The 22,234-nt window shown below is 39.8% G+C and overlaps 1 protein-coding gene across 1 annotated transcript in view; it reads left to right on the top strand.

The window, feature by feature from the left end:
- The window catches only part of Spock1 (SPARC/osteonectin, cwcv and kazal like domains proteoglycan 1), a 570,527-nt gene extending 551,713 nt beyond the window's left edge, over positions 1 to 18,814 (top strand). Inside the window, exons 8-11 of the mRNA XM_004632236.2 lie at positions 3,987 to 4,208; positions 8,729 to 8,791; positions 14,665 to 14,802; positions 15,354 to 18,814. Of these exons, the coding sequence (XP_004632293.1) occupies positions 3,987 to 4,208; positions 8,729 to 8,791; positions 14,665 to 14,802; positions 15,354 to 15,544 (614 nt within the window). The 3' untranslated portion in view covers positions 15,545 to 18,814. The remainder of the gene's footprint in view (positions 1 to 3,986; positions 4,209 to 8,728; positions 8,792 to 14,664; positions 14,803 to 15,353) is intronic.
- The last annotated feature ends 3,420 nt before the right edge of the window (positions 18,815 to 22,234 follow it).

Below are 22,234 nucleotides of genomic sequence, written 5' to 3' on the forward strand. Positions count from 1 at the left end.
TTAAAATTTAAATTATATATAAAATACATTAATGTTATAGAAAACTATAAAATGCCACTATTTTAACAAATGTAAGCATGCTATAATATATATTTTGAAGTGTTTTCTTCTTCATATATAAAAATTGATTTACCTATAATTATAAAATTTGGTTCTCACTTAACAGACTGTTTTATAATCCTTTATTTGCAACTATGACTATCTTCCATTGAGTAGCACTCTGCTTTGTAAGTGCTATGTAGAACTCTAATGTATGGGTACAACTATTTGAGTAGACTTATGCTTGGGGACCATTTATGTTGCTGCTAATGTTTAGTGATATAAACAACACTGGGGCAAACATCTTTGATGATACAGATTTGTGCATACTATCCAATGCATTTTGATTTCTCTATAAAGTCCTGGCCACTCGCCCCCTTCCTTACCATTAGCATGCCTCCAGCTCTGAGAGGTACCACTGTTCTCAGCCACCGAAGGGGCAGAAATCTCTCCAGTCAGCGGCTGGAGAGGAGACTCATGGGTCTTGCCCTGGCACTCTGACAGGGGCTGTCCATGCACTGAACTTCAAGGTGGTGAGTAGTGGGCTTCTCCACCTTGTGGTCCAACAGGCAGAGAACGATTACTGATCGACATCCTCACTTAAATACATGTGGTTCTGCCACATTCCATACGCTGTAGCATTTTCATGTTACTTGGCCAAAATACAAAACATATTGTTTAAAACAAAGTATTTTGTCCCATTCCTGATCCCACACTTGTTTGGGTGGAATTTCTCTAAGTAGATATAAGAAAGTACATCATCAGCATCTAAAGTCAGTATGATCATCACTAGTTTTTAACGAGAATAAAAATGATCTCCAACCAGATATACTTCTATACTTGGTAAAGCAAGGTATATTCCTATAGTCCCAACTTCTCAGCAAGCTGAAACAGGAGGAGCTCAAGTGTTTGAGACCAGTCTGGACAACACAGTGAGACAAAACCAAAAGAAAACAAAAATCCTTTACCTTTTTGGTTGTTATTTGCTGCTTCTAGCATTTAAGAGATACCAGTGGAGAATACTTATATAGGGGGCAATTACTCTAAATGCTTGATTTTTTTCCCTTAAAAGGGGGGGGGGATAAAGGAATGGGGAAAAGAAGTAAAAAAAAAAATTAAGATGTCTTATGTACCTATACTAGTCTGCACAGTGAACGTAATTATTATGTACTGCAAACATCGAGTCATGGGGATTAAAATAAATATAGGAAAATGAAAGCAAACACTGAAGGGTGGCAGGTGTGGAAGCAGGTAGCGATTGCTTCCTGGGAGCTGGTGTTCTTAGAGTGGTTCTCAGGGATGCTGTCTGGAGGAAAGGCAAAGCAAGATAGCTTTTTGCTTTCCACTCTTGCTAGAGGTTCCTCGGGAGGTTATAGACAATTAATTCACAGGTGGTAGAGAAACATTTTCCCTGGGTCCTCCAGAAGCTGACCAGCCCTGGAGTTTTCTGAAAAGCCTTTCAGCAGTGAGCTGATTGATGGGAGGAGAGCAGCTCCTTGAGCCTGCTGTCCCCAGAGGCTCCTACTGCAGACAGCTGAGGAGCCTGCAATGACTTGTTTGGCCAGGAGCAAATTGAGTCCCCCAAGAGGCTCTTGGTTTGATGTCCTCAAGCGAGTGGAAGGAAGGAAACATAAGGAATGGCGCTCAGTAAGCCCTCAAGGCCAACGCGGAGAATGACAGTTTTATCCCCCTGGGTTCTGAAAGAAAGAGCTGAAACCCGCTCAGTCTTGCACTTGGGAGGCCCCGGAGTCGTAGGCATCCTATTCTAGACCCTTTTGAGTGAGGGAAGTGTATCGTGACCTTCTGACGAAGGACTAGCTTGGCACTCCTTTCTGGCCATCAGCAGTAAACTCCTCTGTATATAAAAAAATGTTAATATCATATAAAATTGAATCCAATTATATATTTATGTACAAGTATATAATAGTGCCTAAGGACCTCATTGGCACAGAGACTGTCTGCAGTCGTGGCATTTAGTGAAATAAAGGGCCACCTTATGTCCCATAGCCCCTTTTGGAATGTGGGGGATTTTTAAAAACTGAGTTCTCAATTATTAAAATGAATACATTTTAAAATGCACATATTTTATATTGGAAAGGGTTAACTCCAAGGTAACTAGAAAACTTCTCACAACAGATATATCTATCAATATTACGTGGCTGTCATGGCTGAGGCTCCAGAAGGGAGCAAGGGAGTCTGTCTGTGCAGAGTTTAGATCATATTAACAAGCCTCAGTCATGAGGGAAAGCACAGGCTGCTGCTAAGAGCTCAGAGGAGGTCCTGCCTCTGGACAGTGAAGTCCCTTCTGCATAAGGCACTGCTGTAGGCAGGGTGGGCACACTTTGCTGCATCTTATATACTGATGATCAGATAGGGGTTCCTGGCAGCAAACATAGGAACCTGATGGCCAGGCTGTGCAGAGGAACTATGGGATTGGGCCAGCAACCCCATCATGACTGCCCAAGGCAGACACTGTGTTGCCCTCTCTCCCTAGCTACCCCAACATGCACCCTAACCTGCTGCTCATCGCTCATCCTCAGTATGGGAAGCTCCATTAAGGTGGAAGGGAGCCCGGCACTGAGAAGAGGCACCAAGTGTATTGACTCAGAACTGGGTTCTCTCAGTTAGTATCCCAGTGTTAGAGCTGTACAACTTGGAACGAGCAACTTGAGCTCTGGACCTTCAGATCTGTGAAGTGGAGATCATATGGTAGCATTTGATTTAGTGAGATAATTGATAATAAAGTACTCAGAAAGGTGCTGTACAAGCAGGCGCAGGGACCAAGGGTTCAATCCCCAGGGCCTGTGGTGCCAGCCCCACCCCTGGGGCACAATGAGAAGGCAGTTGAGACTGGGAGTGGTGGTGCATGCTGGTAATCCCAGCTCTTAGGTAGCTGTAAACAGGCGGATCACTACCAGTCCGAGTCCCATCTAGTAGTGTGACCCTGAACACCCTGCAGACCCTTCTCTAAAAGAAAAAAAAGAAGAGTGCTGTATATACAGCAACACAAAAGTTAACTTTTGTCATCAGTATTCCAGGAAAATCAGTCCTACAAATCCAGTTTACAGAGGAACCCAAGACTGTACTATGCTGTTCACTCTGAAAGAAAAGTAAATTTTAGATTTGGGCTGTGCCTTCCCTGGGGTTTGTAGTCATCTCAGTACCTTGGGTGTCGAACTAGGTGTTACCATTGAAAGGTTTGAGTTTCTTTGTTGTAGTTTTGGTGGTACCAGGGATTGAACTTGGGACAGGCGCTTATGCTGCTGCACTATCTCCCCCGCACAAAAGGCATAGTTTCTATTTTGGAAAAAAATAATTCTTTAAAAAAGCTATTTCCCCTCCTAAGGGAAAATGAAAAAGAAATTATTGTCTTAGTTCATCTGGGTTCCATCTCATGCATCTCTTTAGGGGATTACAGCAAAGAAGGATGGAGACAGAAGCAGCACCTGGCTCTTGCCATTAATGTGCAGACTGTTTGGATTTAACAGTCCTCTGAGATACAATTGGGACTTCTGGATTGTGCTGCATAGTTTTATTTCTTTTTTTTTTTTTTTTTGCATAGTTTTATTTCACTGGTATTTTTATGCATCCTTTTGTTTTCACCTCCCCAAGCATAGCTCTTGGGATAATTTACATTTCTTACTCACCATGCTGTATTTTGTCTTTTAAGCATACCTACTTTAAGCAAGTCTAGATAATGAAACTGTACTCACAGCACCAAGATGAGCTTTGGGGATTTGTTCCCTTTAGAACATGTTTTTCTCACATACTGACTTTTGTGCATTTTAATATGTTTAGTTTAATAAACAACAAAATCTTCTAGCATGCCACTGAGACTCTGTTCAGGCAAGGCAGCAAGGGAAGGATCCCTCCTGAGGGCAGGAAGCTGGCCAGTGCAGGGTGGCACAGTTCAGGCCAGGTGGCTGAGATGGGCTCTTTCTCCACAGGGTTTGACACCAGCATCCTGCCCATCTGCAAGGACTCCCTGGGCTGGATGTTCAACAAGCTGGACATGAACTACGACCTCCTGCTGGACCACGCAGAGATCAATGCCATTTACCTGGACAAGTATGAGCCGTGCATCAAGCCTCTTTTCAACTCCTGTGACTCGTTCAAGGATGGCAAGCTCTCTAACAATGAGTGGTGCTACTGCTTCCAGAAGCCTGGAGGTAAGGCCAGGAAGAGCTGGGACTCAGAGCCCAGGTGGCCAGCTGGGCTCCAGAGGCCTACTTAGTATACAGCAAGGAGGCACCAATGAACAGTGCAGAGAACAGCTGGAGAATAAAGAATTCAACCCATTTAATGGTATACCTATAGGTTTCTTTCTCCTAATATAGCTTTACTTTTGACATGGTATATTAGAAAACTAAGTATATAATTAAGGAGTGTTTGAGTTGTTCCTTCGCTTGGAAAAATATACCAACTATATAGTGTCTCAATAGTTTCATCTATAAAATGGGTACACAGAAACCTTCCCCATATAATTCTCAAGGCCATTTTGAGATTTACAGTGTGAAAAATACTGCACAAATGTAAGAGTATCATAATTCCCATTGTCACACAAATGTTCCATGTTCCCCTTAGAGAAAGGTACTTGTCTATAGATTTATATTTAACATTTGGGGGAATATGTGGATGGATAAGCCAAAGTCAGATAGGACAGTCATCCTATAGAGATAGAGTAGGAACAGGAAGATTCGCAGGAGTCCTTGGGAGGTGCTCTGACTTCCTGTGGTCACCATGGGCCTGGATTTCTAGCCATCTGTCTCAGCTTTCTGGGGATTGTGCCCAAGAGTGACAGTCCACAGCTCAAGGGATCAGAAGAAACTGGCTTGCATTTGAAATCTAATCCCAATATTTGAAACAATCTGGTCTAGAATTGGTCAGGAACCCGGTACCAAGGAGAGCTGGAAGGCCTCACCCGTAAGAAAGGAGGCAAGTTACTGGTAGTACTTAGATTGCAGATGCATGCATGATAGTACAAGCACATACCGGAGTGTCAGCACGACGAGAGGACAGGACTTGAACAGTGAGTGCGCGTGTGAACATTTACAGCATTGTACGCGTGGTCCTGGAACAGAACTACCAAGATCGGGAAGCAAGTGCGCCATTAAATCTGAGTGCTCTCCCCAACTTGTGCTCCAAAATTTTACTAGTTTTTCACTCTTACCAAAAATATCTGAGAATACCTATTTTTCCATGGCATTGTGAAACTTTATAATCATTGTTTATCAATAGGCTTTATTTAGTTTCTCTTACCCTGTAGGTTGAACACTTTTACTCCTCTTTGACATAATTGGCTTTCTTTGAAATGTCTATATGTTCTTTGTGCTTTGAGTTTTCCTGACTCTTGCTTTAGTAAGAAATTCTGTAGTAAGAAAATTGAAACTTCAATAGTATTAGATATGACAAATATTTCCCCTATTTTAAAATTTGTATACTTTCTACTAGGGACATATTTTAAATTTTAAGAAAATTAAATGCCTTCATTTTTTAAAAATTCTCTGGCTTATTTGAAGCTATAAAGCTTTCATTAAGCGTAGAAAGGCATTTCTCACTTCAGATAGTAAAGCAATTTTCTTATGTATTTCTTAATATCTTTAGTTGTTATTGTTCACATTTTGTATCACTGTAGGATTTTGTGTATATATACACAAGAAAGGTTCCAGCCCTGGAAATGAGTATCTACTCGTCTTTCTCTCATTTATTGACAAACTTACCTTCCATCAACCTAAAATGCCATCTGTCATTGCAAATGCACCCCCATGGGTGCACCCAAGCCCTCTTATGCAGTTTCCCAAATAGTCTGTCATGTTTCTCTTAGTATTCATAGATCATTTCTAGACATTTAGATGACAGTTGTTATATAGTATGTCTCGTGTCAGCTAGGCCCATTCTTTCTTGCTATTCTTTCTTTGGCAGAATTTTTTTCTGGATATTAATGTTTTTCTTCCTCTGTGAACTTTGGAATCATTTGGTTTTTCCCCCCAAGTAAAAGTAAGTTCGTACTAGGTATACACACTGAGTTCTTTTATCTTAGAACAGTGTTTGTCTTTCAACCGTGTTACATTTTCAAGTTTTGTTCACACACATATTGCATTTCCCTTGTGTGATTAGAACCCTTGGAAAGGAACTGGCTTTCCATTATACTTTCTCACTAGTGGTTCCTTCAATATTAAGTTTGTTTTCAACGACTTTATTAAATTCTCATTTTGCTGATAAGTTATGCTGGTTGGTTTTCTTGCGTTTTCAGGTGTGCAGCCATATCATCTGCAAATAGAGATCATTTTTTCTTTTCCTTTTCCATTTTTCTACCTCACTTCTTTCTGTTTTCTAATTATATCATCTCATCTAGTAACTATAAATTGATGTTAAACAATACCTACATTTTGTATTTTTTAATAAATATTTTAGTGATACAGCATTAAGCTTAATGATAGCTTTAGGCTTTAATTTAGCTAATTTTTTTTGTGTGTGTCTGTGTGTGCATCTGTGTGTGCGTGCATGTGCATGTGCATTTACTGGGTTTCATAAAGCACAGAGCCTGAGTTTTAACGATGCATCTCTAGGTGCAGTGCCAGGGGGAGGCGACACAGCCTTAGTCAAGCCATAGAGCTGGTCACCGTGCCAGGCTGACCCTCAGGACAGGCTGCCCTTTCTGCAACTGCTCTGGGAAGCCAGGGTTCTTCACTGGGGCATGGTTGTGCACGACACCTGTATTTGTTTAGCATAGCTATTCATTGCAGTGTTTCGCTTCTCCTTTTTAAACTGTGGGTTTCTCTCATATTCTTCATCCTTGCTGTTAGATGCTCGTTGTTCTCTTCCCTGCTCTTAATCTTGTTTAGCTGGTGTCACTGTCCCTTTTCCTAAGATATGTTATGCTTCTTGGAACTTCATTACCAATGCCTTTAAGTTCAGAAAACCTTTTATGTCTTTGAAAACCTTAGTGCTCCATCTGATCAGTCTTTTCTCGGGAACCCCAACACTGAGGCTTTCCTATAAGTCTTACTGTCTTGGCGATGCCTTGTTTCTTCACTGCCCACTTTCTTCTTTCAGCATTGTTTTCTCCCTGAGCCCGCGATACTGGGCATTCAACTCTAGTCTTACACAATGTGTTTTTCATTGGAATCTTCAACTGGTTTGAGGAATCCATGGAAATCATTGTCACCTGCTCAACAACAAACACCGTATCATAAAATTTTCATCTGGAGTTTTCTCGAGTAAATTTAGTTGAATTAATTTTTCCTTACCTTTGAATGGGTAGAGTTTTAAAAATTTCTATTCAACAGTTTTAAGGCACTTAAATTAGAAACTTGCTTCCCCGTGAACTGTCTAACCCCATGCTTTTATGATTTTACTTTTTCTCCTTTTGTAGAAGGAGTATTCTAAACAGCTATAATTTCTTTTTCTGCATAGTTACAAATAAGAAAATTTCCACTTGCAAAATAGGGATATCATTGGTACCTATTTTATATGGCGCTTGTGAAGACTAAAGACACATGAATTTCTAGAACAGTGCCTGATACCTCCCAGCAATTCAGCAAAGGGTAGCTGTCATAGTAAATGCTCCCTTTTATAATCACATGCAGAATTTGTTTCTCTTTTTCTGTTGTTATTTTCAGTTTGATTCTTTTTCCTTTACTCTAAAAGCATCTAAAAGTCAGAAGTTGGAAAATGTCTTTTATAACCAGTTTCTCTTCCAGAACAGGCAGCAGGGCCAGGGGCCTCAGTACAGTCCACAGGTCATGGGTACCTGCTTTCTTCAACTGTTTGTATGGGGCCCATAGAAAGGGCAGAATGAGACAACTGTCAGACAGAGAGCAGGACACGCTGCGATGGCAGGGTGCCCATGAGCCAGCGGCAGAACTGCCCACAGATACCAGACTTGCAAAGACACATCACGGTTAGTCTCTAAAGACCTAATGAGGTCTTTTGTCACTGTGTCTGAAATGGAAGCAAGCTCTTTTCTAAAGGGGCAAAAGTGCCATGTTCTTCCCTGTACCCCATTTTTAGCCACGTGGCTCCCTGTAGCTGTCCCATGCTGGTCCATACAATATACACCTTACAGCAGAGGGCCTGGCTGAGAGGGGTGAAGAGAGTTTCCCCTGTGCATTGTGGGGTGGTGAGAAAATGTAGATAAAAGTCATTCTCCTACATGCCAGATCCCTGTGTGTCTTTCCATTGGTCTCTGGAGACCTGTGGCTTATTTTCTTAGGGTATTTTCAATCCTCTCTCTCCTACCACAAAACCTAGAATAAATCAAGTAATTGCCACCTCTGGTTAGTTAGTTGGTCTGTAGCTTCAGAACACAAAGGCCTTGGCTTCAATCTCCAGCTCACAGAAAAGCTTAGCCACTTCCGTCTTTCTGATATAAAGGAGAAACTGTTGGAAGTCACCGAGTTGAATATGGTGTCTGCTGAAGCTGGTGAGAAGAAGGAAATTTCCTGCACAATGGGAGTAAATCCTGAGTACTATTTTAAGTATCTTGTGGCATGAGGTTATTTTTTTTTAATTAGTAACACTAATGGCCTGAATTTGCTTTGTTACCTACAACAACATATGGAGCAGTTCTACTCCCAGGTGTGTCATTGACTTCATTTCACATCAAAAGTGAAGTCAATCATTAGAGATTATGTCCCTATTATATCCCATACCATCTGGAAACTGACTTCCATAAATTATTTTTTAGGTCTCCCTTGCCAGAATGAAATGAACAGAATTCAAAAGCTGAGCAAGGGGAAAAGCCTGTTGGGTAAGTATAATTGCTCGCCACCACTTAAACAACTAATTAAGCCATCCATTTCTCCTTTAATGTTCAGTACTCCAATGGTTACTCAGTTAGGGCCAGTGTCTCATGAAAGAAATACCTCCTTTTAGCCCAGGCTAAACTCCTGCAGCTAGTTGGTAATATGCTACAGATAACTAGACATAAACAGAGGTTTAGCTGTCTGGCTAGCAACTACCACTTGCCTTACCAGCAAGAAGAAAGGCCAGAGATTAGACCTGAATTCAGGCAGGGCTAGTTTCCATCTCTTGTTACTAACCCTCCCTGATAATGGACTTCAATAAACCCTGGTTTTCTCCTATTTATTTATTTCTTTGATACACAGTCTCACAATGCAGCTCAGACTCATAGTGATCCTCCTGTCTCAGCCTCCCCAGAACTCCGTTTACAGACGTATGCCACCACACCTGGTTTTGGTGGCTGCCTTGGCACAGGGCTGACACTGTGGTACTGGGGGTCAAACCCAGGTCCTTGCACTTTCCAGGCAAGCACTTAGGCCAACGAGCTATCTCCTTGGCCCTACTTTCTCCTTTTTAAATAAAGCCATTCAGCAGAGTCAACACATTGCTAACAGTAGAAGGGCTGTGACTTTGAGCATTTCCTTATTTCTCAGAGCAAGTTGTCTATTCAAGGAGGAAGACAAGCTGTCCCCTGCCCTCCTCTTCAATTTATCAGATGGGTTAGAAGTGTTGTCTGCACTGTCCTGTATTTCTCAGTTTTCACGGACTCCCTGGAGAAATAGTTCCGTCTGTTGAGACCCCGCTCATCTCTCCTCCTCTAATAAGACCAAAGCAAGTGAGGTGTGTTTCCCTAACATGCAAGTCTGTGCCACAGTAGAGACAACAGGGGCCAGCCTCTCTTGAGTGTTTCCTTCTGGTCACCCTTGCTCCAGCACTCAGGGGAAATGGTGGCATTTAGACCAGGCCATTGCAGACACTAGCAAACCTCATTTTCTGAAGAGTCTGCTTTGCCTTCCTTGCTTTTTTGAAAAGAGCTGACAGCTGCAACACAATAATTCAGAATTATTCTTGTTAAGCATTCAGAGGCAGGTGCATTCCCTAAAGCAGCCTGCCATTTCAGAAGTTTATCTATTTACTTGAAGGAAATGGGCAACTTTTCTTGCTTATTCCCAAGTGCAGGCAGTCTATGAATTCTGACAATTTCTCTTCTAAAATTTTTGCTCTCCTCAAAGTGCATCCTTTCCTGTACTTTTGGATTTACTTATTTACTTACCTCCTACTTTTGATTTCTGACAATACACTGTTCAATTCAGAAAAGACTCAGAAATCATCATGATCTTCAACTTTGAAGGCCTAAGTCCTCTCATATAAAAAGCTTTCTCTTTAGCCTGGAGGTAAAGTGGCTAGATCCATCTTTCATAGGTTTTTCCAGGGCAAGGACTTGTACTGCCTATGAAATGCTATTTTGTGTATTAGTGATGTACCTAAGATCTTACTTTAAAAAATGGTTCCATGGTATGTGGCTATCTGGTAATTGCCTCATCAGTTAGTAATTAATGAGACATTTGTAAAGTGTGTCACCCGAGATGTCTCATTTTCCACTTGCTTCAGCACACATAAATGAATTGCCTACCTTCTTCCTTCCAGAATCCTACCTTGTCTTTTCACATCTCCCACATATGGAGATTACTCTGGCTGACTCATAAAAATGCCATTTATTTGCTTACAAATTATGGTCTGCATGGGGAAATCTCCTAATATAATAACTGTGTATTCAGGGATATTCAGATTCAAATAAATAATAAAACAGGAAACAACAAATTATAATCTGTTATAATTACTACATACTTAGTAAGAGTAATCTTATTAAATTACAGATTTAGTGCAGCACCTGCTTCTTACCAACCCAGGGGCTCAGCCCAATTTTTATTTATTTTTGGTCTATTAAATCCTGTTGTTTTTAATCCACAGCTCAAGGGGATGAGATCAGCGTTTTCCCTGCTCTCATTGCTCTCACTCTTTGTAGTACTTGACTGAGACTCTGTTCACACATTTGTTTGTCTTTTGGATCTGGAGGCTATTGAAAGCATCCCCCTTTTCATTCCCTCATGCTCCCTGAGAGTGAAGGATGAGGGACAGTGTACTGTGACTGGAGTGGCTAGGTAAGGGGGCAGCATCACAAACATCTCTAGGGCACGAGTGGCCTCGGTCCCCAGGGCCACTGTCCTGTGTACAGTCTCATCCCATGACTGGGAAGGTGGTCATCTTTGAATAGCCTGAAGGGTTTGAGAGTAGATCTTAGGATCAGGTAAATCTGGGTATCAATCTTGGTTCAAAATTTTACATCTGCTCCCTCTAATTCTTCTCTCCTATCATCCCATAAAATAAAAGGCATATTTGAAAGCACTGTCATTCTAAAAGACATGAGGGAGAAAAAGTAGGGATAACAAAACTGCAGTGTTTAGCAGGAGTCTTTATTTTTTGGAGCGTGATATACAGTATATTATTACGTAGGTCAAACTAAGAAGCCCACAAAGATGAATCATATTCACATATCTCATCAGGAAATCCAAAACTAAATCTATCATGAATAAAGATTACCTACTGTTGAACGAGAATCGGATTCACATCAGACTTTCTATTGACAACATTAATTAAAGAAGAGAAAATACTACTTCCAAGTGCTTAAGGGAAGTAACTTTGAACTTAAAACTTTAAACTTACCCCAACTATTGTTCAAGTGTGGTGACAGAATTATTCTCAAACCATGTAAGATTTAGCTTACTGAAATATCACTAAAGGATTATTCTACCAGATAAATAATCCTAGAATTATTCAGCTGCAACTGTGAAAAATAAATGCTGCTAAGTCTAAATATGTATGATGTGTAAAAGTATTTTGATAGAAGGCTAGAATTATAATAATATATTCTTGGGGGCAATCAGAAAAAGGCAGTAAAATGTGTTTACAGTTGATTTAGTAAGAAAAGAAAATGCAAACGAAATAGGATATAGTATTTAAATGTACAAATGAAACACATGGCGAAAATTTAATTTCCATGAAAGGCAGAAATGGTGATGATGATAAATAAGAAAAACAAATATATTAGCAGAAATAAGAGTAACTGGGCTGGAGAGATTGCTCAGTGGTCTAAGAGCCTGCCTGGCAGGCATAAGGACCCAGGTTCAATCCCCAGTACTGTATGAGCTGCATAGCCAGACCCTGTACCAAAAAGAACTAAGAGTAATCAAACTTGTTATGAGATAGAAGTAATCAACAGGTTATTTTTGAAATAAGTTACACCTAAGCAGTTCACAGAAAGTTGAAATGAAAAGATGATATTTTTATAACTGTTTTATGATCTGAGAAATGCAAAAACTTAAAAATAAAATGATACAAGAGTATCATTTTGGCAAAATGTTCCTGTTATGCTACAAATTGATATACTCCTAACTTACACAAAATATAACACAATTGCAAAGAGGAGCAATCCTATTCACAGTCAGACTCAGAGATCATCTTTTCTTAAAACTGACAATTGAAGTAGACAAAAAGGACAAAAGGATTGGGCAGCATGACTAATTTGCATTTATAGTTATATATGTAGTTCTGAAGGTAGGCATTAAATGTATAGACTTCAAACTCGCACAAGAACCAGGAGTGGTGGTAAACACCCATAATCCCAGCACTTGGGAAGCTGAGGCAGGAGGAACACTTTGAGGACAAGACCATCCTGGGCTGCCTTGTGAACTCAAGGCCAGCCTGAAATACACAGCAAGACCTTGTCTCAGAAAATAAACAACAAACACAGACACAGACAAAGACACACACACACACACACACACACACACACACACACAAAGGATATCTGCCTTGCAGTATACAACAACAAATTAAAAACTCCACATATTTCAAATAATCACAAATCAAATTCCCTGACCACAATACAGTAATAATAGAATTAAAAATGAGATTATCAAAGTTCCATAGATCTTTGGGGTTATGTAAATATTGGTCAAACCGGAAGTAAAGTAACTGTAGAATATTTAAAGCGGAATGAAGTTGAAAGCACTGCGTATCAAATCTATGAAAATAACTAGAGTGAAACTTATAGGAACCTATATAAATTCTAATGCATTTATGAAAAAATAAAGATTAAAACTAAATTAACTAGATTTTCAATTCAAAAACTATAGCACAATAAACCAAAATTATTAGGATCAAACAAAAAATAATGAAATAAAAACATAATGACATAATAAAGATTTTTTACACAAAACAACCATGATAGTACAAGGTGCAAAGGCTCCAATTCTGTCACAAATTTGAATGGGAGTGACAGAAACTAAGTTGGAAGGGAGTGGTTGTCAGCCTCTCAAACTTTACCTTGGAGGGTTTATTAAAGTATAGACATAATCCCTAAGTTTCTGGCAGTACTTTTGAGGTTGAATCCAAAATATCCCTTTGTAAGGAGTTTTCAGATTGTGTTTCTAATCAGTGGACCAAATTATGAGGACAAGTGCCATAATCCAATTAATAACAGCTACGAAAGTTGAGGTAAAATACTACCAGATGTTGAATTTTGGCCGCAAAAGCAAGACATTAAAACTTAAAAATTAATCAAAATGCTTATCTCAAACTCCAAACAGGTAACTGACGAAGAATATTTTTTTCCCTGGGAAGGGGTTGATCCTTCAAGGAAATGATCATTCTGTTTTTATAAAATATCTAGAAAAAAGATGGGCAACTGTCTAAATAAGTTATTAATGAGGAACGTGGACAGAAAACTTACAAACCTTTATCACTTAGTAACCTATTTGCAAAAACCCCTACTACTATAGGCGGTAATATTACAGTTACAGCGTATCCTAACCAGGAAATGACTACTTCATGAAAGCAGTTTTATAATATTGGTAATTCATTAAGGGTATGCAAAGAATAAAACACTGATTTTCTTAGCTGTTAAAATGAAATTAGCAGTCGTAACCAAAGGGAAAAGTAAAAACCTAGTAAGCAGGGCTGGGGGCTTAGCTCAGTGACACAGTGCCTGCCTAGCAAGCATGAGGTCCTTGTTTGATTTTCAATACCCCACTCCCCAAAAACCCCAATAAAGAAGGAATAGATAAGTAGTATGGTTCTCGTTTGTCACTTCACTATCTGTGAAAACTGATGCCTTTGGTGTTATTGGGGCAGCTCACTGGACTACTGCAAGGAAGGCGTTAGCGGTTACCACTTGGGTAGAGCCATGAGAGCAGGGACAGTGAATGGCTCTGCGAAGAGCGCCGTGAGGATGGACTGTAGTTAATGAAATGGTTGTTAATATTCTGCAATGAGTCAGACATGGAGACATTCAGAATCTTTTCTAGGAATTTCACAGGTCATTTTATGTGGTTGGAGCAAATACTGTCTTTAATGGATTTGAAGTTTAAAACAAGTTCTTCATCTTGGGAGTTTGGGAAACATTGCTTTGGATTCAGAGTCAATGATGTGAATCTAGACTTAATTTTCCTGTATCTCAATCTCCTATTTACTAAAAGGTAACACTATTACCTCTCTTCAGACTTGGGGCAATCAGAAATTGCATGATCATGTGCCTGGTTTAATTCAGTATGCCAAATATACATAAATATTTAACACACATTAACTATTATTAAGTAAACCTTTTTGAAAAGTGAGCTCCTTGAAGTTCAATGCATTTGGGCTCCTAAATATTTAGCTCTTATCATGTTAATGAAGCAATAACCAACTGGTTCCATTCTCTCCTTCCAGCCCTGTGGCAAATATTCAGACTGATGCGCGAGCTCTCCTCCCTGTCTTGAATAATATTAGCCCTGTATCTCTGTGTTGCTCGCATTAAAGTCGGACCTCTTGTTCACCCAGGGGCTTTCATACCGCGGTGTAATGAAGAAGGCTATTACAAAGCCACACAGTGCCATGGCAGCACAGGGCAGTGTTGGTGTGTGGATAAATATGGGAACGAGCTGGCTGGCTCCAGGAAACAGGGCGCTGTGAGCTGCGGTGAGTAAGGCCTTCTGCATCAGCAGCACAAAGACTGGTGATGATACTTCGGCCCTCTGGATGTAAGGATCATGGCACATACTGAGAGATGGCTGAATTCTACCATGAGTTCACAGTGAAGACAAAGCAACCAACCCTAAGTTCCCCAAGCTCATGTGTTGCATAGCATAGCTCAGCATAGCACAGCACAACTTTGAAAGTGGCAGCAATTCACCATGACCATGACCAATTAGACAACAGTTTTTGAGAGTTAGAATAATATTGCAGGCCTAGGACATCTTAGGTGGCTATCACCTTTTATTCAGGATTATAAAGCTCCAAAGGAGGGAATGGCACGCTAGCATTCTAGGGCTTATGCCAAAACAAAATTTGTCGTTCTTGCCCCAGAGACTGACCCTAGATGGGCAGGCATGCTCCCAAATTCAGAGAGTAAATTCCATGGCTTTGTCCTACAAGTTCCCCTGTAAGTCAAGTCACAGGCAGGGGGAACCCAACCCAAGCTGTAATGCACAAACAGAAACTAACCTTCAGTCTTTTCCTTCTTATGCCAGAAGAGGAGCAGGAAACCTCAGGGGATTTTGGCAGTGGTGGCTCTGTGGTCCTGCTGGACGACCTGGACGATGAACAGGAGCTGGGGCCAAAGGACAAAGAGGGCAAGCTGAGGGTGCACATTCGGTCTGTGACGGAGGATGATGAGGATGAGGATGATGACAAAGAAGATGAGGTCGGGTACATATGGTAGTGCCCCCAGGGAAGAGGATGTACATTTTGTACACAGTTGCAAGCCACTTCCTGTTCCTGCATTTGTATCTAAGACTCCAAGGCACCAACGTCTCTTCTCCTCTGTTGCTCTCTGTACGGAACTGAAGATTTGGAAGACAACTGCTTGTCCCAGAGTATTCTGATTTTGCATATGGTTGTGTGGGAGAAAGGGTGTTGTTTTGGGTTATTTTTTATTTGCTATTTTTTTGGACAAGAGAATGGCTGGTTTAAATAGAGCCTCCTTCCTGTGAGATTTTTGCAACAAGCATGTCATTTATGTGGAATCCGACAGTGCAGGGAGCACCCACCCTCGTAAACGTCAAAGACCCTTTTTGATCACCCACATTGGTGGCTATCACTGCATGGTTCCCAGCCTTACAGCGTCTAAGTGCTTTTCTTGTGTCCTGTAAATGTCGTGGAAAACACACCACACTGTAACTTTTCCTCCCAACCCTACCACCCCCGGTGTTTATTATTAAAAAAATTAATTTTTATATCACAATATCTGGCTTCCTACAAATAACGGCCTTAACTCAGTCCCTTTGGGGAATTCATTTATTAAAAATCAATGTCTGGATGCTTCTTCCTGCATATACATAAGTATGTATGTGTGAACAAAAGGGACTGTGTATGCTTGCTGCGCACACACACTTTTCAAAAAAAAAGTAGCTATCTATTAAAAATTCATTTGAAAAAATGTTTTCAAATTTGTCAGCTCATCTAGACCTGAAACAAAATTTTTGGAATAAGAAATTGCTATGAAAGTCCCATTTTGCACTAATAGCACTTGTAGCCTGCAGGCTGAGGAGGTTTCTTCTCTATGCATTAGCAGAGTTACTGGAAGCTTCTTTGATTTGGGTAAGCCTCCGTTCGCCTAAATTGTTTTTTCCTGCAGAAGCCATGTGACTCACTGGGGCAGCTTCACAAGCCATTGCTCTCATTTCAGCCCAAAGCCCCACAGGCTGCAGCAGCCCTGTCTGTGCAGGGTCCTCCCTTCCCTACCTACTCAAGGGCTTTTTGTAAGGCATGTGCATACCCAATGGGTTCTCTGAAAAGACAGTCCCACGGCATTCCTTAGAATACAACTTAGTGTTCTTTCTTAATTCAATGTTTTGCTTTTGGCTCCTTTTTACCCACAAATCATGATAATGCTACAAAAGATGCATAGATTTAAAAAAAAATTGCAACAAATGATAAACAGAGGCCTAGAAGGAACTTCAAAGTCGCATATGAAAGTTATGTTTGGGTTTTCAAAAGCTAACCCCCTAACCCCCTAGATACACAAACATCTTGAGATATTATTAAAAAAATAGCTTTTTACCACTACATTTCTTTTCCAAGAACTCATTATTTAAGTTTTAAATCTGGTAGCATTCTCATCTTCACTTTCTTTAGAATTATCTTACACAAGTACCAAAGAGTAGTCTTCACAATGGCCCCGTTCAGTTTTGTACTATTCTGTAAACTCCTGACCTATTTGTCCACTACCCTTCAGTTGCCCCAGTAGCTACCTGAACCTCTGCTCTCTAGGCCACATATCTTTCAAGTCTCTCTCTCTTGTCTCCCCCATGAGCTTTATCCAGTCCACAAGACAACCCTATCAACTCAGGCACTCTACCCCAAATATATATATATATATATATTTTTTTTTTTTTTTCTAAGCAAGCCATGATCCCTGTGGCAGCTGACTAACCTCCCACCAAATTGACCATTTATATGCAGTAGCCCACCTTAAATTAGCATCCTCTGATCCTTGCATAGGTTGCATAAAGTGGATTATCCCTAGGGTTGGTCTCAGATGGGAAGTGAATATACCTGGTGTTGTTAAGTCCTTTGTCCTGATAGACAGCATACATACCCTCCCTATATGCAGGCCATTGGCAAGCTCTATATTGGGATCTCAACCCCATTGCCTCAGTTTCTGTATTTTCCCCCACTCAGATACAACTGTGCAATGATTTAGAAAACAGGTGCTTAATTACTGCTAAATTACAATAGAGAACATAAAAATCAACATATTAAAAAAATCTTAGCTCATACCATCAAAGAAAAACATTGCTACTTGTGTCCTCTGCATTTAGAAAAATGCACAAGAGAACAAATTAAAATCGACAAATTGATTTCACTTAAGAGAAGCTTCTAGGAACGAAGTGAACCATTGATTTTAATTTGCCTAATTATCTTATGACAAGTGTCAAATTAAGATGACACTTAAAGATCCTTAGCATTAACTTAATGATGGAGAAGAGTGCTCAATAGGCAATTCCCAGGAAGGTAATGAGATGCCATTTTCAGAGATTTTTCCAAGAAGATGTTTTGATTCATTAAAGTATTAAACAAAAAGCCCTCCTAAGCCTGGGACCCAAAATCAATGGAGCAACATTAACATCACTTTTTCATGCCTCACTTTGACACAATGACATTAGGCCTTTAAATATGATTAGTACTTTCCACTACTAATTAGGATTAGATTTTGAGTTACCTCATCCTTCAATGTAGAATTTTTGTTTTCTTGTTTCTGGAAGGGGCCCTTTAATTACAGTGACCAAGTATACAATAAGATATTGACTTTCATAAAGAAAGAAAATAGTCTTGTAATAAGCCCATCCTTTGTTTGAGGTAGGTATTGAGTTCTATCCTAACTTGATTTTAGAAATTCTTTAGTGAAGAGTTTCTTATCCTTTAACTTCTCCTTTCATACCATTACTGTGGCATCCAAGTTAAATCCAAGGATTTTTATTGCACCATTGTTATTTCTCTCCCATATTAATGTCTACAAATGTTCTAGGCATGGGAAAACCTTACTACTGAATTTGAGGTTGTGTATAGTCATGCCCATTTCCTCCCATAGCAGGAAATGATGTATCTGCCCAGGTCTGCCCCCATGCTCCCCCAGGATGCCATTTGCATTTGATTTTGGTTTACCTCGACCACACTGTACAGTAACATCCAAAAACCCTTCCTGCAGTGGGTGGTTTTGGTCTTTTTATACCTTTTTCTCAAAGTCAATGATGTTTGTCCCTGTTCAATGTGTAGCCTTGTAATGAGAGCCCATCAAATCCAGAGTGTCTGTTTGTTGTCCCTATTGTAGATGAAATAGTGATGTAGAAAAACTAGTATTCTGAATGCTTTTCCATGTAGACTTACCTGGAATGTGAACACAACTCTTTGGTTTATAGCAAATGCTTAATTGTAGTCCTGAGTAGGTGCATTTCTGTCTGTCTCAATAAATTTTACTTTGTCTGCAACATGTGAGTGTTTGCATTTTGTTAGCGTGGATATGACCAGGCCACATCCCACACACAGTCACTGCAGGACAGGCTGGTAGCTGAGGGACCTGCTACCAAGCCCCTTGGTCCAGATTGCCACACATAGGTGCCAGTCTTGCCCTGCTGGGTGTCAGTCCTGCTCTGACATATGCATGCCTTGTGCCGCAGTCAAACCACCTGACCTCTCTTTTAACTGCTTTTGTGTCTCTTAGGCTTTAGCTTTATTCCTTATTCACTAGATCTCTTATTGTTATCCTATTTATTTTTGCTTCTAACATTTTAAACTGTGCTTATTTATTTGCTTTCTAGTTAGTCATTCTCTAACTCCCCTTGTGTGGGTGGGAAGGACCTCTCACCTCTTTACCAAGACCCTGATTTCTCCTCCATCTGTGAACTGACACACCAGGTGCTTGTCAAACACCAGGAAGCATCCAGATTGTGACATACAACTATTTCCTTCCACCTTTATCCGCATTCAAGCCAGTTTGCCTAGAACTTAATTATACCCCAAGTGAGTACTTTCACCATGAGCTGAAGTAGAAATTATGCTATGAATAATTCCATTCCTTTACTCCATGGATAAGATTTTACAGACAATTTATAGAGTGACAGTTCAAGAATAGGTACATCATAAATCCACAAAATAACATCAGGAGAACAATGGCCATTATCAAGCCTACTAGGTAGTAAAAGGTCAAGTAAAGAACTAAGGGCATGTGTGGACACATTCTGGATTCCTCTGGAGTCACCTGGGTTTTATAGAGAAAGGCCATATTTCTCCTCCAGTTCCTGGCACCTTCACAGGTGCCACCTTGATCTTTCCAAGTTGACATCAAAAGGAAGGGCACCACGGAGCCAGCCCACCCACTTCATGTGACCGAGTAAAACAGTCTTCAAGATGTTTGGGTTTGAGCTTTATTTTGATATCAAGGTTCAATAGAAAGAAGGAGACTTCAAAATTTATTCTGATAGTAAGCTTTTTGCTATTAATTGGTAGATTTGTAAATTCTTTTGAATGGAAGAATGGGTGAATGCCATTGTGGGCAGGCAAATCCTCTAGTGCTAGGATGTAAAAGTGGGTCAGACCCCTTTGTCTGAAAAAGTATATCTCCTTGAAAAAGGATATACTTAATTATGGCAATTTAGGTTTGAGGATGGCATCACTGACACCAGTGGCTACTCAAGCCCCACTAACGCTTGCCTTCCTTCATTCCCTAGGTTTTCTCCTACTTCTTGGGCCACCCCTTCTAGGTGTCCTGAATAGTGTGGTGTTCAACCAGGTCTACTAATATCTGCTCCTCAGATCTGTGTCTCTCACCACTTCCTTTGCAGTTTTACAGACTTTCTCTGGACCCTCTTCTGCCTCTAGTTGTAAACATCTCCTCCAGTCCAAAGAACCCTAAGTTTATACTCCCATTACAGTTTTTGACTCTTTTCAATTTGGATTTCCCAATGACACCTCAATTTCAAGTCTTAAAAAAACCAAAACGATAGAATACACAAGGACTGTGTCAATGACAGTGGGAGTCAGCAAGGCTTTTAAGGCCTTGCAAAGATAAACCGAAAAGGAGAAGATTGATAAATGTGTATCCATAAAAATTAATAACATCATAAACAAACTTATGTGATAAACCACAGTCTAAAAAAGCTATTGGTGACATAAAGCAGATGAAAGATTAGGGTATAAAATATTTTTGAAAACTCCTACCAATCCATAAGAAAAATATGGCACAACAGACTAGTCGATAAAAGATAAAAACAGGCAATTCATTGGAAGCATACTTTTTTTTTCTATGCATCTTCTGATGCTTAGGAAGTTAGCCACAGTAAGATTAGTAACTAATAACAAATAGAAACAATTCTGACCACACTATAAAAATGTAATGGAAGTGTTCTGCCTGTCTCTGTCTTCCTGTCTCTGTCTCTGTTTCTTTCCCTCTTTCCCTCTCTCTCCAGCTCTCTCAAAAGACCTTATTGTACTACATTCACTGCTCTTCTTATGAAGTGAAATGCCATATCTGTGTAATTATATGAGGTGAGAAGACTGATGTAGGCATTGTGCTATATTGTTAGTCTGCTATTGACCTTCCAGTGATGTCAGCAGGAGGATCATCCATTTCTAGTGATGCTAGCTCAAATCTCAATAATGTTGATGGCTGGATTGTAGCAATGTCAGTGGCTGAGTTTGAAGGTTTTTTTGTCCCCCAACTCTGGGAATACATTACATTGGAATTTGTTTTTAATTCATCAAAGTGTTGCTACAGATCTTGAAATCCCTTAGTGGTCATGTAGGTGCATTTAATGCTGAACATCATGTACAATAATTTTGCCCTATTCTATCTATGCTTCTTGAAGCATGTGGGCAAATTTCAGAAATGCCTGCATCACTGGTACTGTTTCATTTTCCTTTCCTTTTTCCTCTACATAGGACTCCCCAAGTTCTCCCAAGTCTTAAATTGTTAACAATTCTCAGTGGCCTTAACTATGTTCTTCTACTTCTTCATTAAGCAAGTCTTTAAATCCTTACCACCAACCCATCTTGATGTGTGAATAATTTTCATAACTTTTCCGACACTACCTAGGAAGCCTTTAAACCATTCATGGCTTAAATCTAAATTCTCCTAGCAGCCATTTATAGTTTCTTGTTTATATTCATCCATTGAAGCATTGATGGATATTTTTGTGTCTGTAGTCATGAATGATTTCCACCAATTATACTCCACTTATATTTCCACTGCATTATACTCCAATTAGGATCTGATCAATTGCTGGTTAAATATCATTAAATACCAGATGGATGCATATGGCCTTAATGAATAGAATAATACTCTAGTTAAGGTACTATAGCAATGAAGTTATATTATGAAGTAAAAATATAACCTTGGCATTTTCATTTTCATAGAAAACAGATTTGAAATGTCCAGGTGCATGTTATATCACTAACAGAGCTTTAAATTCCAAACTTTCCTCTTTTAGGTATCCACTAACTTCCAGAGTAAACAGCAGTGGAACCATTTCATTAAAAAAGACTGCTAAAACCTGCATTTTCTGATAGTGGTGCTAGAAGATCAGATAATTTTGCTTTTGTTTTTGAGGGCACATGTGATCTTTGCTTTGTAAACTACCGCTGTCTTTATCATATGCTCTGCAGTTTTGACACAGTAACAGAATTAATTCATCCTTTCCCATTTTATTCTGGGGTGACTCTTCACTTTAATGAATGTAAGTTCCACTGGGTATCTTATTCCAGAAGAGTCTACTTCATTCAAATGAAGATTTGCTTTGGATGGCATCTTTTGTCCTAAGTCAATTTCTTAACTCTGCTGGAAATGTGGCATGAGCTTCTTCATCAGCCTACCCATTATTTGTATATTTTTCAGTATAAATTTGTCTCTGATTTT

This window comes from Octodon degus, unplaced genomic scaffold, assembly GCF_000260255.1.
Source record: "Octodon degus isolate 3935 unplaced genomic scaffold, OctDeg1.0 scaffold00048, whole genome shotgun sequence".
Taxonomy (NCBI): Eukaryota; Metazoa; Chordata; class Mammalia; order Rodentia; family Octodontidae; genus Octodon; species Octodon degus.